Source organism: Dermochelys coriacea, chromosome 16 (genome assembly GCF_009764565.3).
Source record: "Dermochelys coriacea isolate rDerCor1 chromosome 16, rDerCor1.pri.v4, whole genome shotgun sequence".
In the NCBI taxonomy this organism is placed as follows: Eukaryota; Metazoa; Chordata; order Testudines; family Dermochelyidae; genus Dermochelys; species Dermochelys coriacea.
Window position 1 is genome coordinate 661,723 of NC_050083.1, and position 26,915 is coordinate 688,637.

The following is a 26,915-nucleotide window of genomic DNA, read 5'->3' on the forward strand; positions in this document are numbered from 1 at the left end:
TATTATTATAATTTTATTTTATAGCTGTATTCACTTTCTTCTAAACCAGGTCGTTTTTTTAACCAGCACATCATCTTTGTCAATTGTTGGATTGAGGCTTTTTGGGCACCTAATAAGGTGTTCTTAAATGAGTCCCAATTATCATTAAAATTTTCATGATTAAATTCTTCCTCCCATCTTATTTGGCTTATAATTGTTTTTAGCTTTGTGAAATTCACCCTACTAAAGATCAGCTTGCACATTATAAATGTGATCAAGTCATGATCACATATACCTAAACTACCATTAGTTTTGAGTTCTAAGATCAGTTCCTCTTCAACTGTTAGAACAACAAGGTCTACTAAATAATTCTCCCATATTGGCTGTGACGCTTTTTGAGTTAGGGAATTGTCATTTATAATTTTTAGAAATTACAAGGATCATAGACATCGGCTTCCTCCGGGCTCAGGGGTACTCAACTCCCTGCTCCGCCCTGGCTCCCGCCCGTCCCTTCTCTCAAGTCCCCACCCCGACCTGCCTTTTCCCACCCCCAACCCACCTCTTCCTGCCCATTGTACCCCCTGAGCATGCCCCGTCCCTGCTCTTCCCACTCCTTCCAAGAGCTTCCTGCCTGCCTCAAAACAGCTGATTGTGGCAGGCAGGAGGCATTGGGAGGGAGCAGGAGGGCCACCAATAGGCAGGAGGCACTGGGAGAAGCTGGCTGCCAGTGGGTGCTAAGCACCTGCTAATTATTTTCTGTGGAGTTGGCAGCAATAAGTTCCCCGGCGGGCAGGGTGTTGCTGGGCTTAGCAAGGAGTGAGCAGGATCCGTCTGCCTCCCTCGGCATCTCTACTCCAACAGCGTGGGAGGCCGCACCCTCTATACTTGCTGTACCGATGGCATGCTTCCAGTAGGAGGAGTGAGGCAGTCCTGGCTCAGCCACTTGGGAAGGGAGGAGGATGCCTCCCCCTCTGGCTGGAAGGGAGGCCACGACTGTCTCACTACAGGCCTCTTGAATATATTTCATAACGAATCAATGTCGGTCAGATTATTGCTCTAAGACAATAATACAGAACAGAAGAAAGGTTCCAATCTATATACCAGTCTCCAAGAAGCCATCTTGTGCAACTATGTTAAATTCACTTTATGCAAAAGGTTTACTCCCAATGTTACACATTTCAGCTGATGTTATTTATGAGATGATTTTACAAGTTACACATCTCTTTTCACGTCACTAAAATCCAACCTATCAGTTTGTCCCAGTTCCCTAACTTCTTGTGCTATTCCTTCTTTATCTTTGTTTTGGATACTAGTATTCCAGGTACTGGTCCATGAAGGTACTTCCCTAGCTTGTACTAGGACATAGAACAAAAGTGTCTTGGTTTTGACAAGTTTCCTGTTTGCTTATGCCAAATGGTTACTTCAGCAAATTACTGTAGTGGCTGTAATTCGATCTAACATAAATTGACTTTAGGGCTTGACTCGAGACATGCCCTGCAGGAGTTAATTCAAGAGCATAGCAATTTTCTGGTCTCACTCACACACTCACACTCACGGGGGAAGAGGAAGGACAAGGAGTGGTAATGACCAGGGCTGGCCTTAGGGAAAATGGCACTGTGGGCCTACTCACATTTTGGTATTCCTGGCCTCCACTGCTTCCTCCCACTGCTTAATTTGTAATGAAAGAGGGCCAGCAAAAACTAAGCACCGTCTGGGCAGCTGGAGAGTGGCAGCTGCTGACTGAGTGCCCTGCCCTGAAAGCTGCCCTGCTGCTGGTGACAGTGTTGCCTTCAAAGGGTGGCATGGCATGGTATTGACACCCTTACTTCTGCACTGCTGCTGGCAGCAGCACTGCCTTCAGAGCTGGGTTGCTGGAGAGTGGCGGCTGCTGGCTGACCCCAGAGGTGCTGGGGCTATGAACTGTCAAGCCCCACACAAATTAAGCACTACCTTCTCCCCCCCATTGCCCTGAGCTTCCTTCCATCACCTTGCACCCCAGGCCCACCCCGCGCCTTGCCTCTTGACTACAGCACCCTGGACAGTCGCTCACCCCTAAGGCTGGCCCTGGTAATGACTGTGGGGTATGGATTGAATGATATATTAAACAAATATTCCTTTATTAACACACTGGAAAAAGGGCGTGAGCTGGCAAAATTTGCAGGTGACAAAATTATTTAGGTTAGTCAAGACTGAGTAGCTGCAGAGATTTCATTAACGCAGGGTAATGGACAACACAATGGCAGATGAAATTCAGTGTTGATAAATAAAGTAATGCATGTTGGATTAGAGAAAGAACAAACCATATATGTTAGCCACTTCACTTAGGCCTTGTTTACACTGCCAAGTTTTTTGGGGGGAAAGACAACTTTTGTTGACAAAATAGTGGAGGTGTACACACAATGCCACTTTCATGACTAAATAAAACCACCTTGCCAAGAAACAAAGGGCTTTTTACAGAAAAGTTTCATTGACAAATTGCCAGTGTAGACACGGTGCTTGATTTTTATTACTTTAATTGGCCTCCAGAAGGCGTCCCACAATGCCCATCCTGACCGCTCTGGTCAGCAGTTCCAATTCTGCTGCCCTGTAGCCAGGTAAGCAACCCCCTGCCCCATTTAAAGTGCCAGGAATTTTTGAAATTCCACTTCCTGTTTGCTCGGTGTGGAGAGCTCACATCACATCTTCCTAGCTGACCATGGCGGCTCCACGCAGCAGACGCTCTCCCACTTGGACCACTGCAGAGCTACTAGATCCGCTCAGAAGTTGGGGAGAGGATGCTGTACAGTCCCAACTGCACTCCAGCCATAAGAATTTTGATACCTATGGGCAGATTTCTTGAAGATTGTGTAAATAGGGCTATGATCAGGATACGGTGCATTGCAGAGCAAAGATCAAGGAGCTGAGGCAGACATACCAGAAGGCAAGGGAGGCAAACCGTTGTTCCAATGCTGAGCCCCAGACTTGCCATTTCTATAAGGAGTTGGATGCTATTCTCTGCGGCGACCCCACCTCCGCTGCTAAGATCCCCATGGATACTTCGGCAGGTCTGGAGCTGGCAGAAAGTGGACCTAACAGTGACGATGAAGAGATAGAGGCAGAGAACAATATGGAGCCCACCTTGGGGTTGCCCCCTGGTGTGTCCAGTCAGGAGCTGTTCTCCATTCCAGAGGTGTCTAGCCAGTCTTGGCAGTCACAATCCAGCAAGCAAGAAGCAGGAGAGGGGACTCCTGGTAAGTGGTTTATCTTTCTGAAGTGAGGTGGTGTGTTGAGAGCATAGAGCATACAAGGCTGGCTGTGGTTCTCTGCTGGACATTTCCTTGTGCAGCTAGGCAGTATGGCAGAACAGGGTGTTGATGCACACTGAGATTTCACGGGAATCCTCCAGAGAGATCTCTCTAGGAAACTTTCCTGGAGGTACTTGGCAATTCTCTGCCAAAGGTTCCTTGGCAGAGCTGCTTTGTTCCTTACCCCATTGAAGGAAACTTTCCTGCACCATTCTGCAATCACTTGCATGGATACCAAACTGGCACACAGGCGACCAGTATAGGGGCCAGGGCGGAAGCTGAAAGCTTGTAGTAGATATTCCTTTTCTTCCCTGCTTACCCTCAGCAGTGAGATGTCTGGCACAATGAACCCCGCCTGTTGAAAAGGGTGGGAAAATCTAGAATATTGTCCCTAGACCACTGCTCTACAACCCTTTCATATGGATTTTCTCCCCCAGTACAATGCTCCCCGCTCCAGGGGAAACACGCCATGCCTGGGGTGTTTGGTGGCACGTGGACTTGGCAAGGTTCAGTGTGAAAGTATGTTAGCAGAGGTGTACTTTCTGCCCTGGTTCAATGCTGTATATGTAGTTAACAATCATGCCTCTGTGTATTGTTCTTTATGCTTCTTCAGATGTGGCCTTGACAGGCATCCCCTACATATACCTATGGAGTGCCTCCACTGGCTAAAAAAGTGCCTGGGACAGAGCAAGGAAGTCATGTTCCTGCTGGTGATGGAACGCTCAGATGCTAAAACAAGGAATGCAGGCAGTGGAGGGAAAGAGTCAGGAAAGAGCAGAAAATGAGGCCTACTCTATGGCTGCAATGGAAAGGATAATTAGTGATGGAGAAGCAAAACAGGCTCTTATAAAACTCCAGCGTGAGCAGATGTGTGCCCACCCTTCCCTTCAGCACATTCAGAACTCTCTCCTAGGCCTTCCCAAAAATTCACCCACAAATTCCTTTCTGCTGTTTCTCACTATTCTCCTCACTCCACCCCCATGGAAACCTTTTTAAATGAGAACTGGACTTAAGCACAGCTGTGAAAGTTGGCCCTCCCTTGGTACCCCCTCACCCCCTTCAAGCATTGGTGTGTGGGGTGTGAAGATTTTTTTTTTTTTGGTGCAATAACTGCAAAGTTTTTTGAATAACTCTCTATTTTTCCCCAGCAAATGATTTCACTGCTTTACATTGAATCCTAGGCCACAAAAATCACAAGTGCTGCCTTGCAAACATTGATTGCATTAAGCATTGTAGGCCATAGTATAGCAACATTCATTACTGGTTCTCATCTTCAAAGTGTCCCTGATTCAAATAGTCTCCTGTGTCCCTCTAACAGCCCTGGTCCCTGGCTGCTGAAAAGTAACTGCCAGGCGTTCTTCCCTTTCTCCCCCCCCCCCCCCCCCCCCCCCCAGCAGTCCACCCCTGAGCAAACTTTTCACCCTTACCTTCACAAATATTGTGCAACACATGACTGACCATGGGATTATTACTGTCATTTAGGTCTAACCTGCCCTAAAGGCATCACCCGCGCACCTTTAATCTGCCAAATGCATGTTCTAGAGGCATCCTACACCTACTCAGCTTGTTGCTGAACCACTCCTTACGGCTACCTAGGTTTCCCATGTAAGGCTTCATGACTCATGCCACTCAGGAGTACACAGGGGATCCCAAGATCACTATGGGCATTTCAATATCCCCTACTGTAATTTTCTAGTCTGGGGGAAAAAAAGCCCCCACTTTCAGCTTTCTGTACAGGCCTGTGTGCCTGAAGATACGAAAGTCATGCACCTTTCCCAACCACCCTGCGTTGCTGTCAGTGAAACTCTTGTGGTGATCCACAAGTGCCTGCAACACCATGGAAAAATACCCCTTCCTATTGATGTACTCCATCGCAAGATGGTCTGGTGCCAAAATTGGAATAGACATGCCATCTATCACCTCTCTGCAGTTAGGGAAAACCATTGCTGCAAAGCCATCCACTATTTCACATGCATTACCAAGAGTCACGGTTCTTTGCAGCATGATGCAATTAATGGCCCTGCATGCTTGCGTTAACGCAGCCCCAGAGGTCAACTTCCTGACTCCAAACTGATTTGTGACCGAACAGTCGCCGTCTGGAGTGGCCAGTTTCCATGCGATGATGGCCACACGCTTCTCCAGTGAGAGGGCAGCTCTCATTTGGGTGTCCCTGCACCAGGGTTGGGGGGATGCTCAGCACACAGTTCCAGGAAAAAGAAAAGGAGTACTGGTGGCACCTTAGAGACTAACAAATTTATTAGAGCATAAGCTTTCGTGAGCTACAGCTCACTTCATCGGATGCATCCGATGAAGTGAGCTGTAGCTCACGAAAGCTTATGCTCTAATAAATTTGTTAGTCTCTAAGGTGCCACCAGTACTCCTTTTCTTTTTGCGAATACAGACTAACATGGCTGCTACTCTGAAACCTGAGTTCCAGGAAAGTAGCTTTCCTCATCTGAAAGTTCTGCAGCCCCTGCTCGTCATCCCACACCTGCGTAACTACACGATCCCACCACTCAGTGCTTGTTTCACGAGCCCAGAAGCAACGGTCCATTGTGTGCAGCTGCTCTGTGAATGGCAGAAGCAATCTAATGTTGATCCTATCACGTTAGACAGCATGTCAGGCAACTGTGACTCCTGTTGACTTCAGAACTTCAAGATTAACTGCACTACCATCTGCAATGTACTACTGACAGCTAGCAGAGCATGGGAAAGCAGTGTGGAATCCGTGGCAGGGTGAGCAGAAAACGAAGGATGTTGAAAAATGCTGCGAACCGAAGATGGAAGCACATGGAATGCTGGGACGGAAAGCAATGCATCATGGAACAGTGAGCCTAGACCCAGGATGCACTATGATCCATCCCGCCTTCTCAGAAGACCTAGCCGCAGAAAGTGGAGAGCTGAACTGTGAGATAGCTTCCCATAATGCATTACTTTCACCGTTGATGCTACTGACCTAAGTGTGGATGTGCTATGATGACAGAGCAAAACAGAGTATGAACATGCAACGACGATTTTCTTTTAGCTTTTGGATCAGTGATAAAACTTTTGACAAAAAAAAACAACCTCAGACACTGTAGACATAGCCTAAATGCACTACGGGAAGATGCTCAGAAACTAGGGTGATGAGCACAGTATAAGAACTGGTATTGGAGAGAAAAATGTGAACGACTCTTCCACCTTGCAGGATTCTTAAGGGCGTTGGGCTTAAGTGTAGACAACTGAATGAAGCCCTTGGCTCAACATGCAGCTGTGATTAAAAAAATAAGGAATAGGATAAAGAGAATAGAGAAAATATTATAATACCATTGTATGAATCAATGGTTCAGCCTCATCTAAGAGTACTGAGTCCAGTAATTATCACTCCCTCTCAGAAAAATACATCAAAGAATGGGGGAGGTTCAGAGGAAGGGGTTGAGAATGACACGGAAAAACCTTTTTAAGAGAAATTCAAAGACTGGGATTGTTTATCATAAACAAGGGATGAATGAGAGACTATGATAAAAAAATCCATCACGTAACTGCACAGCATAGAAAGGGGAGATTCTGTTCGCCCTCCCGCATAACACAACAAGAGGGAAATGCTCCATGACACTGAAAGTCGGACACTTCAACGCGCTCGCCCCGCCCCTCGCCCCGCCCCGCCCGGCGCTCCGCCCCTCGCCACGCCCCGCCTCGCCCGGAGCTCCGCCCCTCGCCCCGCCCCAGCCGAGCGCTCAGCCTGACCTGGAAGCGGATGGGTTGCGCCAAGCTCTGCCCCCGGCTACGCGGTGTGGGGGTTGCTGAGAGGCCGAGCCCCGCCCCCGCCCCCGCCCCCGCCCGGGGGAGCGGCCCGAGTCCCCGCTGCGCGCTGAGGCGAGCGGCGGCCCGGGGGCGGGTGGGCGCGCCGGGGGAGGCGGGCAGCCGCCGCCGCCGCTCGGGGCCGGGGCCGGGGCATGAGATTGAGCCGAGGCGGCGGATTGTCGCCGGGCCCGCGACTGACCTGCCTGCCTGGGCTCTCCCCCGAGCCCGGCTGCCTGTTCGAGGCCGCGGCAGCCCTCGCCTAGCTAGAGGGGGATAGGCGTGGGCCCGGCACTCGCTGCTCCCGTCTGGAAACCCTCTCTTGGGGAGGGACTTTATCCAGCGGCCTGTGGTTCCCCTGGTGCTCTTTGCACGGTGCCGCTGATGCCCATGCGCCGAGCGGGCTTTGCGCGGCAGAAGGGCCCGGGGCTCGCTGGGCTCGCTTCTCCCGGGACCCTGCGTCTCCCCTCCTCCTTTCGCCGTTTCTCTGACCGTTGTTTTCTGCGCTCTGCTCCTTCCTAGGCAGGATGGGCACGTTGTGACATGGCGTCGCAGTGCAAGACTCGGACTCTTCAAGTGGTAGACACTGAATACAGCGCCGATGCTGTGGAGTGGTGCCCTGTGCAAGGCTGGCACAGCATCCTGGTTTGTGGCACCTACCAGCTAAAGAAACCTGCTAGAAGGTACGTGACAGACGCTGTAGTATCAGGAGGAATGAATGAACAGCAGCGGACATAGGCCAGGCCTGACCTCTCATGCATTGTGTCAGTTCAGTGTCCTTGCGTTTTCAGATTGTTGCCACCCTATTCTCAGCAGTAAACTGCACAAATGTGAAATCTTGTTAGGACACAACATAAGAGAATAAGAATCCGGCCTAACCCCAACCCCCAGATCCAGACAAGCCTGAGTTCAGGGAAATACCTTACTACATTGAAATTGCTTATCTTACACCCATTCCTGACTTGTATCGTGCATTTGCCTGCGCTGGGTGGTGGGGTAGTTCCCTTGAAATGTATCTCATCTTCTGATTTCTCAGGGACTCTGGGTGTGTGTCACTCTCTCCCTGCCAAGGGCCTAAGGGTGGGGGAAAAAGACTCAAATTGAGAGAGATGGGCGAACTATCCAAGTTGGCAGCTGTAGAGAATGTGGGAGGCATTTCTGAAGTATAAATATTTTCTATAGCCTCAGTAAAAAAAAAAAAAAAAGCACACAAACAAAAAAGCAAACCCCCAATTGTGGAAGGATAGTTGTGCTCTAAAGTGAGGCTTATGCCTTGTAATGGGGGACAATGAAGAGACTGATTAAGTATATCTCTGGTTGTAGTTTTGGGATTTTGTGTTGGTCTTTTCTTTGTTGTTACTTTTACTGAAAATAGAAAATCAAAAATAAAAAGAACTCTGGACTTGTTAGAAGAGCTTCCAAGTCCTCTCTGTTTGCTACTTGCTTCCAATATGTGAATAAGTGTGTAAATACAGTGTTGTGTTGGTTATGGGGTTGATGCATTAGGGCTGGAACTGTAGTGAGGGGGTCCACCCATAGGAATTCAGTACAGGATCTGGCCCTTTATATAGTGCTGATCTCTGGAAATTTGGGAATGTTTAATTGTGTGTCTGATATTTTCATGTAAAGTGTGGTTCTACTCTGAAAATCACTGTAAAATTGGCACTGTGAATTTCACATTTGCTGTCTCCTAGTGACTTAGATACAGTGTGCTTGGTTAATATGTAAAAAGGTGTGTGGTGGTTGTTTGGTGGCTGCTTCCCCACCGCTAGCTGTACAGACTTTCTCTGAAAGCTGAGAGTGAAGTTGGGTTCTTCCTATTTCTTTCATGACTACCATGATCACCACCAAAGATCCAGTGGGCCAAATTATGCCTTCAGTGACACCTGTGTGGTCTCATTGGCCTTCAGTGGCTTGCTCTGGTGTAGCTGATTAGAACTTGGTTAACAATTTTGATGATTATGTCCAACATGGAATAGATCCCAGTTCCCCCTTTTACAGCTGTGTTGGCTGTGCAAAATTATTAGGAGAAAAACACAACTAAAAAAACCTAGAGTTAAAATTAGCAATTCTGAATCCTTAGAGCTGGCAAAATTGCGAGTAAGTAGTGACCAATTGTACAGTCACTTTTTTTCAAAGTAGAACAGCACTTTGAATTGCTTCCATCTAGTGGCAGGGCATTACCGTGTTCACTTGCATATTCCCATATTGAAAACCACTTCCGCTGCACCCTCAACATAAACTGTGTTCCTGTCTGATCTTGAGAACTAAGCAGTATACTTGTATGGGAGACTTCCAAGGAATGCCTAGGTGGTGCATGATGCTCATTCAGTAGGTAGCATGCTTTTTTCTGAGTCAGTCTTGAATCAGTGCTACAGCATGGTGTTAAGAGGAGCTGAGTTGTGGGAGGATTGTCTTTCTGAAAGGTGCAATACAAAGGTATGCTTATGGACTGGTTATTGCTAAAGCACCCCTGGCCCTTTTCATAAGGGTAGAGGGTGTTAGTCCTTGTTTCCTAGCCAAATATCAGCTTACTCTGCCTCCCTAAATTCCTTCTCAATTAACTAATTAATTAATATGGGAATCTAATACTCCTTCCTGCCCTAAATGGTTGTTGAGTGTCAGAGGGCTGTTAAACAGTTGCAGAGTTCCATCCCAGAGCTGGGTGAAGTGATACAGTTATCCCTTACCTAACAGAGCTTGGGGCCTGATTTTTTCAGAGTTGCTGAGGATGTGTAGATAGCATTGGCTTTTCCTGGAGTTGTGGCTGCTTGGCATCTCTGAAAAAGTCACTCTTAGTGACTTTCCCTAGGTCCTACAGCATGTTGTTGGTAGAGCTGGGAATTCAACTCAATGAGTGTTGACTCTATCCCATGCTCTGACTAGTAGATGTTGGTTTCAGAGTAGCAGCTGTGTTAGTCTGTATTCACAAAAAGAAAAGGAGTACTTGTGGCACCTTAGAGACTAACAAATTTATTTGAGCATAAGCTTTCGTGAGCTACAGCTCACTTCATCGGATGCATTTGGTGGAAAATACAGTGGGGAGATTTATATGCATACACACAGAGAACATGAAACAATGGGATTTATCATACACACTGTAAGGAGAGTGATCACTTAAGATGAGCCATCACCAGCAGGAGGGCGGGGAAGGAGGAAAACCTTTCATGGTGACAAGCAAGGTGGGCCATTTCCAGCAGTTAACAAGAACATCTGAGGAACAGTGGGGGATGGGGTGGGGGGGAGAAATAACATGGGGAAATAGATTTACTTTGTGTAATGACTCATCCACTCCAGTCTTTATTCAAGCCTAAGTTAATTGTACTCCAGTTTGCAAATTAATTCCAATTCAGCAGTCTCTCCTTGGAGTCTGTTTTTGAAGGTTTTTGTTGAAGGATAGCCACCGACAGGTCTGTAATCGAGTGACCGAGAGACTGAAGTGTTCTCCGATGGTTTTTGAATGTTGTAATTCTTGACGTCTGATTTGTGTCCATTTATTCTTTTACGTAGAGGACTGTCCAGTTTGACCAATATACATGGCAGAGGGGCATTGCTGGCACATGATGGCATACATCACATGGTAGATGTGCAGGTGAACGAGCCTCTGATAGCGTGACTGATGTGATTAAGCCTTATGATGGTGTCCCCTGAATAGATATGCGGACAGAGTTGGCAACGGGCTTTGTTGCAAGGATAGGTTCCTGGGTTAGTGGTTCTGTTGTGTGGTGTGTGGTTGCTGGTGAGTATTTGCTTCAGATTGGAGGGCTGTCTGTAAGCAAGGACTGGCCTGTCTCCCAAGATCTGTGAGAGTGATGGGTCGTCCTTCAGGATGGGTTGTAGATCCTTGATGATGCGTTGGAGAGGTTTTAGTTGGGGGGCTGAAGGTGATGGCTAGTGGGCGTTCTGTTATTTTCTTTGTTGGGCCTGTCCTGTAGTAGGTGACTTCAGGGAACTCTTCTGGCTCTGTCAATCTGTTTCTTCACTTCAGCATGTGGGTATTGTAGTTGTAGGAATGCATGATAGAGATCTTGTAGGTGTTTGTCTCTGTCTGAGGGGTTGGAGCAAATGCGGTTATATCGTAGAGCTTGGCTGTAGACAATGGATCGTGTGGTATGATCTGGATGACAGCTAGAGGCGTGTAGGTAGGAATAGCGGTCAGTAGGTTTCCGATATAGGGTGGTGTTTATGTGACCATCGCTTATTAGCACCGTAGTGTCCAGGAAGTGGATCTCTTGTGTGGACTGGTCCAGGCTGAGGTTGATGGTGGGATGGAAATTGTTGAAATCGTGGTGGAATTCCTCAAGGGCTTCTTTTCCATGGGTCCAGATGATGAAGATGTCATCAATGTAGCGCAAGTAGAGTAGGGGCATTAGGGGATGAGAGCTGAGGAAGGGTTGCTCTAAGTCAGCCATAAAAATGTTGGCATACTGTGGGGCCATGCGGGTACCCATCGCAGTGCCGCTGATTTGAAGGTATACATTGTCTCCAAATGTGAAATTGTCCTCACCCATAACTAAGTCACAAAGTTCAGCCACCAGGTTAGCCGAGACATTATCAAGGATACTGTTCCTGATGGCTTGTAGCCCATCTGTGTGTGGAGTGTTGGTGTAGAGGCTTCTACATCCATAGTGGTTAGGATGGTGTTTTTAGGAAGATCACCGATGGATTGTAGTTTCCTCAGGAAGTCAGTGGTGTCTCGAAGATAGCTGGGAGTGCTGGTAGTGTAGGGCCTGAGGAGGGAGTCTACGTAGCTTGTCACCATGAAAGGTTTTCCTCCTTCCCCGCCCTCCTGCTGGTGATGGCTCATCTTCAGTGATCACTCTCCTTACAGTGTGTATGATAAAACCCATTGTTTCATGTTCTCTGTGTGTGTATATAAATCTCCCCACTATATTTTCCACCAAATGCATCCGATGAAGTGAGCTGTAGCTTATGCTCGAAAAGCTTATGCTCAAATAAAGTTGTTAGTCTCTAAGGTGCCACAAGTACTCCTTTTTCTTTTAGTAGATGTTGGTTAGCTTTCTGGCAGGATCTTTGAGGGAGGAATGTTACAATGTACGAAAGAGGTGAGAAAATAGCCCCTAAAGCTTACAGACTTCCCTTCCCCTTGTTCGATGCAGCCTGGTGTAAACCTCAGTGAGAGTGATGAGGCCCACACACGGTTGGGTCGCCTCTACCTGTATCACTACAGTGAAGAACAGCCTTTTATCCCACTGACTGAAATTCAAAGGATTGAAACCGCCGCCATCCTAGACATCAAATGGTAATGCTGGCTAGTGAGGGGGGAACATTAGGCTCCTTTGGCACTTGTGGCCAAGGGTTATGTGGGCTGCTGCTGCTCTAGGTGTTCTCTCTCTCTCTCTCCCCCTCCCTCTCCGACTGCCAATAGCTTCTACTGCAGTAACGAATAAGCAGCTTCTTGTGATCACATTGCTGTACAAGGTTTCTGGCTTTTAGTTTAATAATGTTTGTATTATTGTTCGGTTCTAGGATGAAAAATACCAGTAAGCCACTGCTAACTCTCAGTGTGGGCATCTCGCACTTGAACTGTGCCTGCTGCTTATCCAGCCTGGGGCAGTTCTGTCAGTGCTTGTGGAACCAGGGGAAGCAGCAGGATAGACAATAGCAGTTGGGGGAGCTAGCTCTTCATTGGCTTTGAAAACTAGTTTTAAAGCTGATTCTTTTTAAATTAATAACCTCTCCCCCCCCACGCCAACCACCCACCAAGTATCAGCTGAGGGCAGGGGGAGCCATTTTAGAGAGTGAGATGGGTGCCGATGGGAGCAAAAGCTGCATTAGGGGATAGGATCTTGTCTCCCTCAATCCCCATGGGGAACAGGAGCTATGCAAGTTGCAGTAAGAGAGTCTGCTGCCTGGCTGAGACCTGTCAGAGAACTTTAGAAAAAAAACAATATAGCTCCTCCTTCGGGACTGTGTTAGTTTCCTCTAATGCAAGACATGGACATGAGTTCAAGACCTCATTGTCAATTACTCTTCCAGGTGCCACATTCCCGTTGCAGAACATCCCACATTGGGCATTGCAAATGCCAAGGGAACTGTGGAGCTCTGCCACCTGACTGGAAGTGAGGTAGGTGACTGGGATGCAAGTCATTAATGTTCAAAGGCTTTACAGTGTGGTGTTATGGAAAAGATGTCAGAGTCTCCATGGCGCTGTCAGTGACTCCAGGGCAAATGTGTTCAGTTTACAAGTGAGATTTTTTTTTTTTGGGTGGCATTTTTCCTAAATGCCAATGCCAAAAATTTGTCCCTGAGATCTGGGAGTCAAGCTTGCCTCTGTCCATCTGTGAAGAATGGACGGTGAGGGGAGAAATGGGGAAGGGGTAGGGAAATGAGGACATACAGCACTTGGGGTCTTCAGTCTCTGGGGAGAAGAAACAACTGTTGAAAGAGCAGTTGGCAAGATAGAACTGTGAAAGGAGAGTCATAGAAGCCCAAGAAAGAAAGTTTTGAGGAGGCGGCTTGGGCCATTGTCAAAGGTAGCTTAGAGATTGAGTGTGAAGAAGGGGCCCTGTGAGAAAGAGGTTATTGATAACTAGATGGCAGTTTCAATGGAGTGGACAGAGCAGAAGCCAGCCTCGAGGTAAGTTAGGACACCGTGGCTAGATAGCCCTCTAACCACAATGAGGTTTGAAATAGAGGAGCTGCTGGGATAGATAGTTGGGGAGGGAGGTAGGAGTCAGTGAGTTTAAGGACAGGAAATGGGAGGCACCCTATGTGGATAGTAGTCCTTGTATCTAGCACTTCAGTGGCTTATATGTTAGGATTTTTCTTTTCTGTAATGCCAAAGATCCTAAAATTCTCCAGGGTATAAACCTACAGCATCCATGGAATGCAGCCACCCGTGGGATCCCCCAGTGAGGGGTGAAAGAGCAATTAGATACTGTCTATGTGGTTGTTTCTGTCTTCTGATCTTGATCGATTTCCTTTTCTCTCCAGTAGAAGAACAGCTGCATGTTGGAGCCACTCTGCAGTGTTGATTTAGGAGCACAATGCATTGCCTTGTCTCTGGACTGGTCCACAGGACGGGAGCAGTGGTGAGGAGGGGAATAACTATGGCACCCTGTTGGGGGGGGGGCTGTGTGTGTGTGTGTGTGTGTGAGAGAGGGAGAGAGTCCATTGTCACTTGCACGGTCCCTGCTCTCAGGAGGCTTAGAATTGCCTTTGAGGCTCCTTCATGTGGAAACTTTTACTGTGGGGTCTCTGCCTATGAACCATTAACAAGGAAATGGCTTGGCAACTTTAGTGTTTGTGTAAAATCTAAACTTGATTTAGTCTGAGCCCCAGTAGTCTCCTGTAATGGGGAAGCTGAGAAACTCAGTTTAGAAGTGGCTGCTCTGCTATCTGCTCCCAGAGTTGATTCCAGGAATGTCATCACCATGTCAGATTAGTTAGATGTCACCCTCAGGCTGAAGAGGACTGTTCGTTTTCAGAGTTAGGGGGGGAGAAAAGTGTGGACTGATCATGGGGCTGGGAGCCAGGGGGAGTTCTATAGTTGATATTGTTTAACTTAATTTGGTGTTTTTTTTTTTTTTTCAATTGCTTGTGCCCATTATACTGTGTCTGTGCACGCTGTTTAATGAATTGACAAAACTTCTGGACTTGGGCAAGTCCCTTTGTGTATATTTCTTCTTCATCTTTAAAAAGGGATAACCACTATCTGTGTTGATTCAGAGGGGCATCCCTGTAAAGTCTGTCGCTGCTGCTCAATCACTCGGGAAACAAAAGGCCTCCTACCTCTCATGGGGCTGAACATGCAGCATCTGCAGCATTCCCAGCCCCTGCAGACCCATTGAGTGGGAGAGCTGTGTGGGAAATTGCCACACAGGAGAGATGACACATCTTATTGGGTGTTTCAACAGCATTTTGGAGCTTACAGGTGACCAAAGACCTTGTTTCAATTAATTATCCCAAATCAATATGAGCTGATCATTTTCGGATTGAGAGCAGGGAGCTGGGATTGTGAATATTGTTGTGCTTCCTGTGCAGTGTGGACTGAAGATGAAATCCAGCTCTTAAGAACAGGGGACTGGTGCACTCTGCACATGCCCAGCAATGGTGTCTGCTTGGAAGCCTTGCTCCCCTAGTATTGCTCCATGTCTATGTTAATAGATGGATACTCATCATTTGTGTGTTAACTGGTCTTTTCAGGCTGTACCATGGCTGCAGGTGTGAAGGAGAAAGTCACTGGATTAAATGCTGGGACATGAGTTGTCTTAAACTCTAACATATTGTCTCTTTCCTGCTGTAGTGGGCACCCACTGAGAGTAATCAGCAGTGATTCAAAGGGGACGCTGAACCTACTGTCAATAGATGAATCTGCTCCTTCTGTGAAAATCCTCAGCCAGTGGAAGGCTCACAACTTTGAGGCCTGGATTGCTGCTTTTAATTACTGGGACACAGATATTGTGTATTCAGGTGTGAACACCAAAAGCCTTTTCTTGTGGGGAGAGGGGCAGAGGAGGGGCAGGAAAATATCCTAGAGATATGTGGCTATCAAAATACCCATTTCCATGGTGGCTGCCTCTCTTGCCCCTCCTACCCTTTGCATGTGCATCATGATGACGCTTCTTGCTGCTGCACCAGCCAGCTGATATTTTCTCAGTGTTTGTGCCATTTCTCGGAAAAATAATCTTTGAAGGATTGACTGTGGGAAGTTGTGGATAATAAAATGCCCACCCTGACTGCTCATTAACCAAGAGGGAGTAGTACATTGTAATCAGAACAGGAGACTGACATGAAGGCTCTGGGATTCTAGTTCCAGCTCAGCCATTGACTTAGTTTGATCTTGGCAAGTGACTCCACTTCTCTGGTTGTATCCCTATTGCGAAGTGAAGATACCTCCATAAACGGTTTGTGAGATTCAGCTTATGTTTGTGAAGTGCTCTGAGATGCTTGGAAGAAAGGTGCCAAATAAATGTTGACTATTATTTACTTCCATTAGGTAGGGTTCCTTCTAACTGGTTTCCCTCCCTGATCTTATCTCACGCTTTTGGATGAAGTGAAATCTTTTGGTACATGCAACAGCTCTGCCCTTCATTCCATTGAAAAACGCAAGTCCTGCTATGATCTTCTGAGTGCAACAGCAGTAAGGGCATTGTCTCCAGCTCTAGTCATGCTCCAGAGCTGTCAAATCTCAGCTTCTTCTATGGTGCACTGATTTTCCAACTAGTGTTAATACAGAGCCAATCTCTCTTTGTACAGGTGGAGATGACTGCATGCTGAGGGGCTGGGACACCAGGCGTTGCCCAGAAATGCCTATCTTCACCAGCGAGAGGTAACTAAGTCACTCAGACAGATGGTAATAGAATCATGATGCATGACTGACTATGACTAAGTGTGTTCTCTCCCAGAATTCCAGTTGAATGGTTAAAAGCTGAAATTTAAATTTGAGGCATACCATGGTCTTGTCTATCTGTGCCCTTTGTTCTGCTGCCTTTGGTTAGTTAGCTGCCACTTTGAGTGCTAGGTCATTTGTACTCAAGTTGTGGTGTTTGGGGGAGGTGGCAGGGAAAGGATCTTACTATTTTACCAAGGCTGTGGAGTGAGCAACTTCCTAACCTCTATGGTATCCTTGTGACTGGAGTAGTCTCCAGCCTCTCTGCAGGGAGGATTTGCTGGTGGATGTCCTGGCTCTGTCCATGTCCTAAACAAAGTCACTGCTACATGATAGCATGTATGGATTCCTGTGGAACTGGAGCCCGTGGAAACATGGGAGTGCATGGCTTCCCAGATCCCTCTCATGTCTCTGCCAGTTCTCTTCCTCACCCCTCACTTTAGGCAGAGTTTTCTATACCTGTGGTGCTAGGGCCAAGAGTTCCCCCGTCATAACTTGTAGATAATGCTTAGTCTTCTGGATGTTAAATCAAGCCAGTTGTTGCCTCCTGCTCTGGAAGGATTTGAATGCATTTCACTGGATGTGTAAAAACGAATGTAATAGGTGAGGCTCCTACGGTTGAGAAGAGGACATAGGTTTGCAGTATGAAATGACAGCAAAGGGGTCCACCATGCAACTCTGGGCTGCATATGCAGAGGCCTCGCAGAACAGGGCAGGGATAGTCCCTCTCAACACAGATGATGGTCAACACTTGGGCCTCTCAGTACTAGAAAGATATTGACATATTGGAGAGAACTTGGAGAGGAGCAATAAATATTGATCAGGGAGCTGAAGGGACTGACTTGTGCAGGAAAAATAACAGCTATAGGAAACATGTTCAGCTTGCCTAAGATATGTGGGGGGGATACAAAACTACCAAGATTTTAAAGGTGTAAATGCTAAGTATGGAGGAGAATTAGTATGGTACAAGGACCTGGAACAAAAAGATGTGCTCATCTATAATGGAATGGAAATTGAGGCAAAATTTAGGGTAGATTGCCAGGAAGTTCTTCCTTCTAAGTTCTGTTGGGCTGTAGAATGCTTTTCTCCAAGGGAAGTGAAAAATTGGTCACTGGACTAAATGGTAGAAAATGTCCTGCACTAGCCTCTGGGAAATGGAGAGACCTATTAAATTTACCAGTTAATCTCAGTCTGGGATTCTTTTGCTTCCTTTCCTCTCTGCATTCCCCACTAAAATGGTGGAGGTGGGGGTTCTTAAATTAAGTGGATTGATGGAGACCAAGAAAAACTCCCAAGAGTAACATTATCTGCATTTTAAAATGTCAGGTCTGCTTTTTGCTAAACTTTTATTTTTTCTCCCTTCCCATCCTTTTACATTAATTTCTTTTGTAGTTGTGTTTTACTAGACATATCCTACATTAAAACAGTGTGAACCACTTTTCAACTAAGCTCTGTTTATAATCCTAAAACTCTGTGGTTATTGTTAGTTACTACTTGGGGAACTATATCAACCTCCCTTGCATGCAGCTATTTTGCAGAAACCCATGCCACATCATGCCATAAATTTGCTCCTCTGTGAATCTTGGAATTGCTGCCAATGAATACTCTCCTGTTAGAAAGCTGCATGGCAGGAGTATTGCTCTTAAGAACGCTCAAGACACACATGGGCACTGGCAGTTTATATTTTCTGAGGCTGGAAGGAACCAATATGATCATGTAGTGTGACCTTCTGTGTAACACAGGCCAGATAAATTTACTTGAATTAATTCCTGTTTTGAACTAGAGCATATCTTCCAGAAAAACATCAATCTGGATTTAAAAATTGCCAGTGATGGAGAATCAACCCTAACCATTGGTAAATGGTTCCAATGGCTAATTGCCCTCACTGTGAAAATGTATGCCTTATTTTCAGTTTGAATTTGTCTATTTTCAACTTCCAGCCACTGGAGTTTATGCACCTTTCTCTGCCAGACTGAAGAATTCATTATTAAAAAAAAATAAAAAAATAAAAAAAATGTTTCCCAGTTAGGTACTCACTGTGATCAACTCACCCCTTAACCTTCTCTTTGTTAAGCTAAATAGATTGAGCTCCATGAGTCAAAGGCATGTTTTCTAGTCCTTTAATCATGCTCATGGTTGTTCTCTGCATCCTCTCCAATTTATTAACATCCTCCTTGAATTGTGGACACCAGAACCGGACACATTATTCCAATAGCAGTTGCACCAGTGCCAAATACAGAAGTAATATAACTTTCCTACTCAAAGTTTGCCTGTTTATACATCCAACAGCTCATGTTCAGCTGATTATCCACCATAACTGTAAGTCTTTTCACAGTCACTGCTTCTCAGGATAGAGTCCCTCAGCCTGTCAATATGGCCTGCATTCTTTGTTCCTAGATTTTGGATTTTACATTTGGCTTATTAAAATGGATATTGTTTGCTTGCACCCAGCTTACCAAGCAATCCAGATTGCTCTGTATTAGTGGCCATCTCCTTCAGTATTTACCACTCCCCCAACTTCGAGTCATCCAAAAACTTTATCAGTATTGATTTTGATTTCTTTCAGATCATTGATTAAAATGTTAAACAGTATAGGGCCGAGAACTCCACTAGACACAACTGCTCAATGATGATTCCCTGTTGACATTTATATTTTGAGACCTGTCAGGCAGCTTTTAATCCATTTAATATGTGCCATGTTAATTTTGCATTGTTCTAGTTTTTAATCAAAATATCATCTGGAACCAAGTCAAACACCTTACAGAAGTCTGTTACATCAATGCTATTATCTTTATTAACTTAACTTGTAATCTCATTTTAAAAAAAAAAAATGTTAGTTTGACAAGGTCTGTTTTCCATACCCCATGTTGCTGGGTATGAATATATTACAGGACTCAGTAAATTAAAAGTGGGTATCACTGTTCCATTATTTTATCTGGAATTGGCAAAAGGACTACTCTGTTCCTGTGTACTGCACTACAATCACTATAGCGGGGTTTAAGGCTGTCCTTAACTCCCGTATTGTAAGAAGCTTTGTTGCTATGGAGGTTGCCTTAGTTTCTTTTGTTCTCAAAATTGGAGAGTTCTGTCTTCTCAGAAGACACTCTTTGTACACTCTTTCTTGGTCTCTGTTCTCCTGATGCATGTTGTTCCTTTGCAGACATTCAATGGGCGTGTGCAGCATTCAGTGCAGTCCACACCGGGAGTATCTTCTGGCTACAGGAAGGTGAGTTATCTTTAGATGCTCTGACCTGACATCCCCAACCTGCCTCAGTATTTGCAGTCCATGGTTGCTTCCCCAAAAGCTCTTGTGGGAAGAGGCTGACATCAGTAGAGCATGGTGGAAAGTGCATTGCATCCTCTTTATTCCTTCTGTGCAGTATGCACTAAAATTCCTTTTCTGTCTGTGCGTGTTTATTTGTGGTGTGTCTTTCCAGCTATGATGAACACATTCTCCTGTGGGACACCAGGAATATGAAGCAGCCAATGGCAGACACCCATGTTGAGGGTGGAGTTTGGAGGTTGAAGTGGCACCCAACACGTGAGCACTTGCTGTTGGCTGCTTGCATGCATAATGGATTCAAAATCCTTGACTGCCAAGGAAGTATGGGTGAGTGTTCAATAGAGCGAAAGGAAGGACATTCTTCTCTCTCCTCCACACACCGCTGTTCATCTTCCCTGACTACAGATGGAAGGGAAGGCCAGTGGATGCTACTGCATGAATAAATGGTAGAAATATACTAATACTGTCAAGAAGCCTAGGTGTTCAATTCAGTTGTAAGAACTCCTTGCTTGAACATTTAAACTTCTCTATCCTTCCCACCAACAATTTTATTGTACCATTTTGGAGTGGTCTCTCCAATCATAGGGCAGGGACACTGTAACTACTGATTTGTAACCTTTAACTAGATTTCAGTCATATTATGCAAACCCTTGCATTCTGGCACGAGGGTAGTAGCCATTCATGTGGCCACTTCAGTTTATTGCTTCATCCAAATGACAGGAGGATGAGACACTTCTGCATGTGTGATTGCCTGTTAGATGCTTCCTATTAACTTGGTAATAACTGTATCCTGAGCTAACAGGTCTGCTATTGAGAAAACTGGTTGCCGCCTCAAACAACCTCCAAACCAGTCCAAGCACAGTTACTGCCCAATGTTTAGGTATTAGTTATAGCTTGCACTTGTGTTCAGGCCATGCTACACAGGACTGCAGTCAGATTCCTGGTTCTGCCGGTGTCTGGCTGTACGACCTTGAACAAGTCACCTAACCTCTCTGTGAAAAGGGGATAATACTTCATGTTGGAAGGGATGATGAGGATGAACTGGGTCATATCTGTGCAGCAGTCTGAAGCTGAAAAGTGCTATGGTTGATTAGTGCTAAACTCTATTACTTAAACACTTAAAATGTGCTCTCCACCCTCAGAAGTGGAAGGGCAGAAATTCAGTGGGGACAACAACCTGCCATAAAAGAACATAGTGTATAGATCTTGGCAATTGTAGCATTTACAGTTTGTGTGAGACTTACTTTCATGGTGCCTCTCCTCTGAGCCCTTTAAGAGCTGCACGGGCATGCTGATCCTCTTCTCCCCTCCAATGAGCTGAGTGAAGATGAGGCTATAAAGAGGCAGTAGAAAGTTGATGAGGAAAACTTCCTTTTTACCATGCCTCATATATTTTGAAGGTGTCTGATTCTTTTTGTCTTGTGAAGGAGAACGGTAACCAGTAATACTTGGGGTGGAAGAGTGGAATTCTTCTTGACTAAATTGTCAGCACTGGAACAGCTAGCAGACTAGCTACGTAAACTGGGCTTCGCAGCTTGATTTCCGCTTATTCTTCTTTTTAGCAGAAAACACCGAGGAATGCACTGTTGTGTCATCCTACATCTTGCATAACTCCTTGGCTTATGGAGCTGATTGGTCAAGACTCTCCCCAAGGGATCCCTTGGCTGTAAAACAGGACCCACTTTCTGCACCTGACTTGTCTGAGGGACCAGTGGCAAGCTCGGATCAAGGAAGCAAGAAACTGGATCTGCAAATCCAGAATCTGAAGATAGTTTATGAATCTCCTACAGCTACCTTTGATGTAGTGTTAGATGAGGAGGGTGAAGGCACTGCCTCACAGGTCAGACCAGAAAGTGGCTCTGATCCTCATTCTCAGTGTCTTGATGGAAGGGGATTGGACATCAAGAGTGATCAAACTGAATTGGCAAAGGCTCCAAGAGAGATCAGCATCCTAGCGACTTGTTCATTTTATGATAACATCCTACATGTTTGGAAATGGGAAACAAGTCAAATCAACCCTTCAGAGTAAAATACAAAAAATATTATTCCCACTCTGAAAACACAATTTCGCTTGAACAGCCTTGAAAAGTCCCCCTCTTTCAAATGTCCCAGAGGGAAAGTATAGGAGACTTTTTGTATTGAGAACTGTATCTGCAGCCTATGCCCAGTATAACTTCCACTGGGGTTTTTCCAGTTTTATTGCCTGGGAGCTCAAGGCTCCTGAATTTCTGAAGATCTGTACTGTTAAATTAAGGCAACTACATTCTTAGTGTTTTGTGTCTAACTCTGACTAAATCAAAATGAATAGTCTCCTATCTTTGCTGAGGGACATAGTAAAACATGGGTGCTTCTACTTGGCTATCCTTTACTGTTGTGATTCAGAGTGACGATGGTGCATTTCAAGGGATGCTTCTTTAGGCATGAAATTTACCTCCCTTGACGACTAGTCTGTTTGTAAGTCTTGCCTCCAGTTCCAGAGATATGGGTGGGTGCCATTTTTCCTTGTCCCTCTCTCCCAGCAGAATCCGCCTCCCCCGCATCAACCAAACCTTGCTGCAACACTAAATTATTTAAGTCCACTGTTACATAATAGCCACAAAATTTGGATTTAAACGTTCAAGGGTGTTTGAATATAAACATAGGTCACTAGCTTGTTTTGTAAACTGCACATGCTGTGAGGACATGCTGCACAGGGAACCTGTTTATAGTGACCTTGGATAGAGAGATTGCTTTTAGAATGAAATCCCAGATTGTCTCAAAGTACATGACAGAACAGATTGCAAGTGCAGCTCCAGTGAAGTTGTATACTGAAATGTCTTAATCATGAGGATTCTGCTGTGGCTGCATGTGTGTAATTTTACACCTAATTTACTGCATGAATACAAGTTGACTTTCAGGTTCACTTGTCAACTAGCACCACTTGGATTTGCATGATCATGCAGTGAATCTCATTGTATATTAGTGCTTACAGCAAAGAAATCTTTAAAAAAGCAAACTCTGCAACAAACCCATATCCCTGGTATCCAGAGAGTGAGACCTATAATATGAGACTAGGGTCAAATCAGGTTTAAAAAAAAAATGAGCCATTTTTCAGCATAAATCTCAAAACCCCCAAACCCTGTTGGCAACACTTCCTGATGTTCAAAAAAATTATTAATTCAATCCTAACTAGGATGTCTCCAGAATTCCTTGAGGTTGCCCTGTTGGATTCTTACTATGAAATATCAGTAAGTCACTACATTAATGGGGCACTACCTTGGTGTTCCTGATTATTATCAACCAAAAACCAGCTTAAAATATTTAACTTCTAACTTGTATGCTTTTTCTTTGAGAATCTTAATGAATCATTAGCCTAGAAGGGAAGAAACACCAGCAGCAACTATAGTTTTTTGTAACAGTAAATACATAAACTATTAAAACAATGTACAGAAATAACTAAGCTTCTTAATGTGCAAAACCTTGTTTGTGAGTACCATGTGTATGTTGGAACACCTTTTTTGAGTGCTGTTTTATGGAGATGCATATCAGCATGGTGAACAAAAGTTTTTGTTAAAATTAAAATATTTTTGGATGTTTCTGAAATGAAAAGTGTAAGTGAGTTACATCTCTTACAAGTTGAAAAGCTCCAAGGAAACTCAAATATATTGGTCCTGTTCTGTGGTATCCGCTGCTGGATTTCAGAGACAGATTATTGTTAAACAGATACTCGCCAAGCAACACACACTCTGTGCTTTTATTTTGCATGTGGGATAATGCTGCTGAGAACCAAGACTAAAGAACAAACTGTCTAGGATTAGTCTACCAAATGTGAAATGATGTTGTCAGGAGGTAGTGAGAAGAAATGAGGAATAGAATAGTAGGGATGAGAAATTTTTGGCTGCAAATGTGCTATAGAAGGGAGAAGTATTTATTATGCAGACTAGCTGTGATTTTTGACCAGAAGATGATGACTTTTAGATGAGATTAGCACTGTGCTCATTTTTAAAGCTATGGATTCAAGCTATATTCTTGTTTTGTGAAATCCAACTACACCAGTGCAGGTTTGTTCCATACACTTGTGTTAGCAAGTCTACAGTTAAGTGGCCCAAGTGCTAAGTTTCTGACTGTTTCCCTCCTTTACAGTATTAACATTTTGTGTTTAGTGTAGCTATTAAAAAGACATTCCCTTTCTTGAAGAGTTCACTGACTGACAACGATCAAGACAGGACCCTGAGGAGAACATCTGGAAAGAAAGGGATGCAAAAGGTGACTTAGCATACATTGTTCAGTTTAACAGATTGCTGTTGGGGAAATTTCCCCTTTCTCCATCCCTGCTAATAATTATATCCCTTTCTACTATCAAAAATAAAATGAGTGAACTACTGCACCATGCTTTCTAGGGGGTTACTGAAAGTGCACACTGATAGTGATCCTCCTCATGGGGCACATTCTGCTCAACAGCTAGCTCACTTTGCCTATAACTTCCATGATGAATTTAACAGTCTAACCTGTAAATTGAGTGGTTCCTATATTCAGCCTTTCAGTTCTTTGCCCAATATGCCCTCCTCATCCTTAAGTTGCTGTATAGCCTGTGATGGCTTTATCTTCCAAGAGCTGCAGCCTTGTCTGAATTCCTGCTGTCCTTAGTGCACTGAATAGTATCAGTTAAATCTAATGACACTATTCTTGTAAGGCTAGAAGGATTTTGCCCTTAATTTGAAAGGACTTTAATACGTTTTACATTGGCATGTCAGTGATTTTTAAGAGCTTGTAGCACAGTTGGAGCTAGTGAAACTTTGCTAGTGTTCACAGAATGTGCTCACATCTAGGTAAGTTGCTAGACTGGAAAGGGCTTTGTATTGTTAGGTCTTACAAAAACCACATGATGAATCCATAACACATGTTCAACCATTTCAGGCTTATCCCAGGATAGCTGTGAGCTGAAAAAACATTCTAGATAACATGCATTTCCCAGGCCCCTTGTGCTTAAGAACTCCTGAGTGGAGGTGGGTGATTGGATTTTTTTTGTTACTGGTTGTTCTGAAAACATTGTTTCAGGTTGAGCCCCAAACTGTTTCAAAACTTTTGCTGAATCAAAAATTCCAAGTAGGGTCAAAACAAAAGGTTTAATTTTGACCTGAACTTTCTCATTTCAATTTTGGGCATTTTGACATGCAAAGGTGTACTAGATTCATAAAATGGCCAGGGCAGGACTCTCTCTCCCCCCCCCCCCCATTATAACCTTCAGCCCCTGGTTGCAGTGTTTCCCCAATGCTGGGGCTTGAACTAACAGTGGGATGTGGGAAGGGTCAAAGTGGTGCCCCACAGGTGCGCCCCACCTTTCCAATGGGCAGCAGCATGAAGGAAAGCCTCAGAGGAACATGTGAAACAGGAACAGGCTACTGACTCTGCTCTTTGGCTCAGAACACTTCCTCTGTGCTACTGCCTAGATTCTGCTTTAGGCAATGGGCTGAAAAGAGGGATCTGGGCACTACTAGCCACACAGAAGAAATGGCCAGAGTAGGCAGCCTGGAAGCAACTGCAGTCTAGCTGCGAGGGGAGAGGAGCTGACTAAGGCTGCAGGGAGAGCAAGAGCAAAGGAGAGCCAAGCAGGTTTGAGGGCCAAATGGCTGCAGGGCTGAGCAGGAGGGATAGGACTAGAGGACTGAGGAGAGGGGGAGTAGTAGTAATAGTGGGTCCCCCAAAAAGCCACAATGCAGACAGTACCTTGCATAATGACAGGTTTCAGAGTAGCAGCCGTGTTCGTCTGTATTCGCAAAAAGAAAAGGAGGACTTGTGGCACCTTAGAGACTAACAAATTTATTTGAGCATAAGCTTTCGTGAGCTAGAGCTCACTTCATCGGATGAAGTGAGCTGTAGCTCACAAAAGTTTATGCTCAAATAAATTTGTTAGTCTCTAAGGTGCCACAAGTACTCCTTTTCTTAATGCAGACAGTAGATCGCTTTAGTAAAAAGTTGGGGAAGCACTGGATTCAGGGTACTCACCTGGGTTCTGTTCCTCTCCGCCTGATGTGGAGAATAAATTTGATTGTGGGTGTCCCACATTGCAGGATGCCCTAGCCAGAGGACGATGGGATACTCTGATATTGGGGCTTTCTCAATCTCTCCTTTTGAAGCGGTTCTGCTTTTTATAAATAAGTCACTGCTGCAGGGACTTAAAATTGGATCTACCAAACCGAGGTGAGCATCTAACCCATCAGGCTATAGTCTTCTGTCTTTCCCTGGCTCAGTGACTATTCATTTTCATGCAACAATAAACAACTAATTTCAGCAGAGTAAAATCCCACCATTTTCATGAAGGTAAAATAGGTAGTTGATGGAAAAATGTATTTCAGATCTAGAAAAACCAGATGCCCTCTGAAAAAGATTGGACTAGAACCTGCTGCAGTGGGCACTAGTTAACTGCTCCCACCTCCTCAAGCTCCTTTGCTTTTTTAAAAATAGAAACATAAAAGCTTAGGCACCTAGTTTCATCATAAGTGAGATGCTGGCAAAGATACATTAAAGTGGCCATTCTTCTCCGAACAAGAGGACATAGGAATACATCCTCATGCTTAAGAATCAATATTTTACATTGCAAAGCCTTGTACAAACAAACCACAGCTAGACATTGGAGTGCAAGGTTCCCCAGCTGTAAAACTGGAGAAAGGATTAATTGTTTATAGCAAACTTGCTGTGGCCTTGAGCAGAACCAGGAATTCCTGCTTTCTAACACTTTGTCCATTAAACAATGAAACATCTTGATTTATTACTCCTGCTCATGTCATTTTATATGCCCTATTTACACAGGGAGATGCCTTTTGTATCTCCAGTAAAAGGAGTTGATGAAAAATGAAGGTACTTTTAATATTAAATCAATTTTTAAAATTCTTAGGATAGAAGTACTGCTAGCTCAGATAAGTTCGAAGATGCATAGCTGCTGGTAGTGGTTGTGTGAGATAAGGACAAAGTTAATTTGATTTCCTTACACAAGAGCTTTAAAAAGTGCAATGCTCTGACATTCAGTTGCCTGACTCAGGAGCAGGCCTCAGTTGTACATAAATACTAGGGATACTGATTGCATCCAAAGAAAGTTGCCTTAAAACTGGGACTTGCCTCAGACTGGTTACATGTTTAGGTTTCAACAGACAGTCCCCACTCTTTGAGACAGTTTATAGCTTAGGCTAAGGGTTCCTATTGTTCTTTTTGGAAGTTTCCTCTTGCTCTTGTGTAATACTCCATTTTATATAGGATT

General features: G+C 44.9%; 1 protein-coding gene across 2 annotated transcripts; it reads left to right on the forward strand.

The window, feature by feature from the left end:
* Positions 1–7,586: 7,586 nt before the first annotated feature.
* On the forward strand, positions 7,587–22,823 carry DPH7 (diphthamide biosynthesis 7). 2 transcript variants are annotated; one of them, XM_038374678.2, is made up of 9 exons: positions 7,587–7,725; positions 12,162–12,306; positions 13,044–13,131; positions 14,004–14,098; positions 15,313–15,479; positions 16,266–16,338; positions 19,559–19,624; positions 19,836–20,008; positions 21,244–22,823. In XM_038374678.2, exons 1-9 carry the CDS (start codon positions 7,587–7,589, stop codon positions 21,708–21,710), a joined length of 1,413 nt encoding a protein of 470 aa, XP_038230606.1. In that variant the 3' UTR covers positions 21,711–22,823. The 2 variants fall into 2 exon arrangements, with proteins under 2 accessions (XP_038230606.1, XP_038230607.1); XM_038374679.2 differs by having other exon boundaries at positions 21,247–22,823.
* Positions 22,824–26,915: the final 4,092 nt, after the last annotated feature.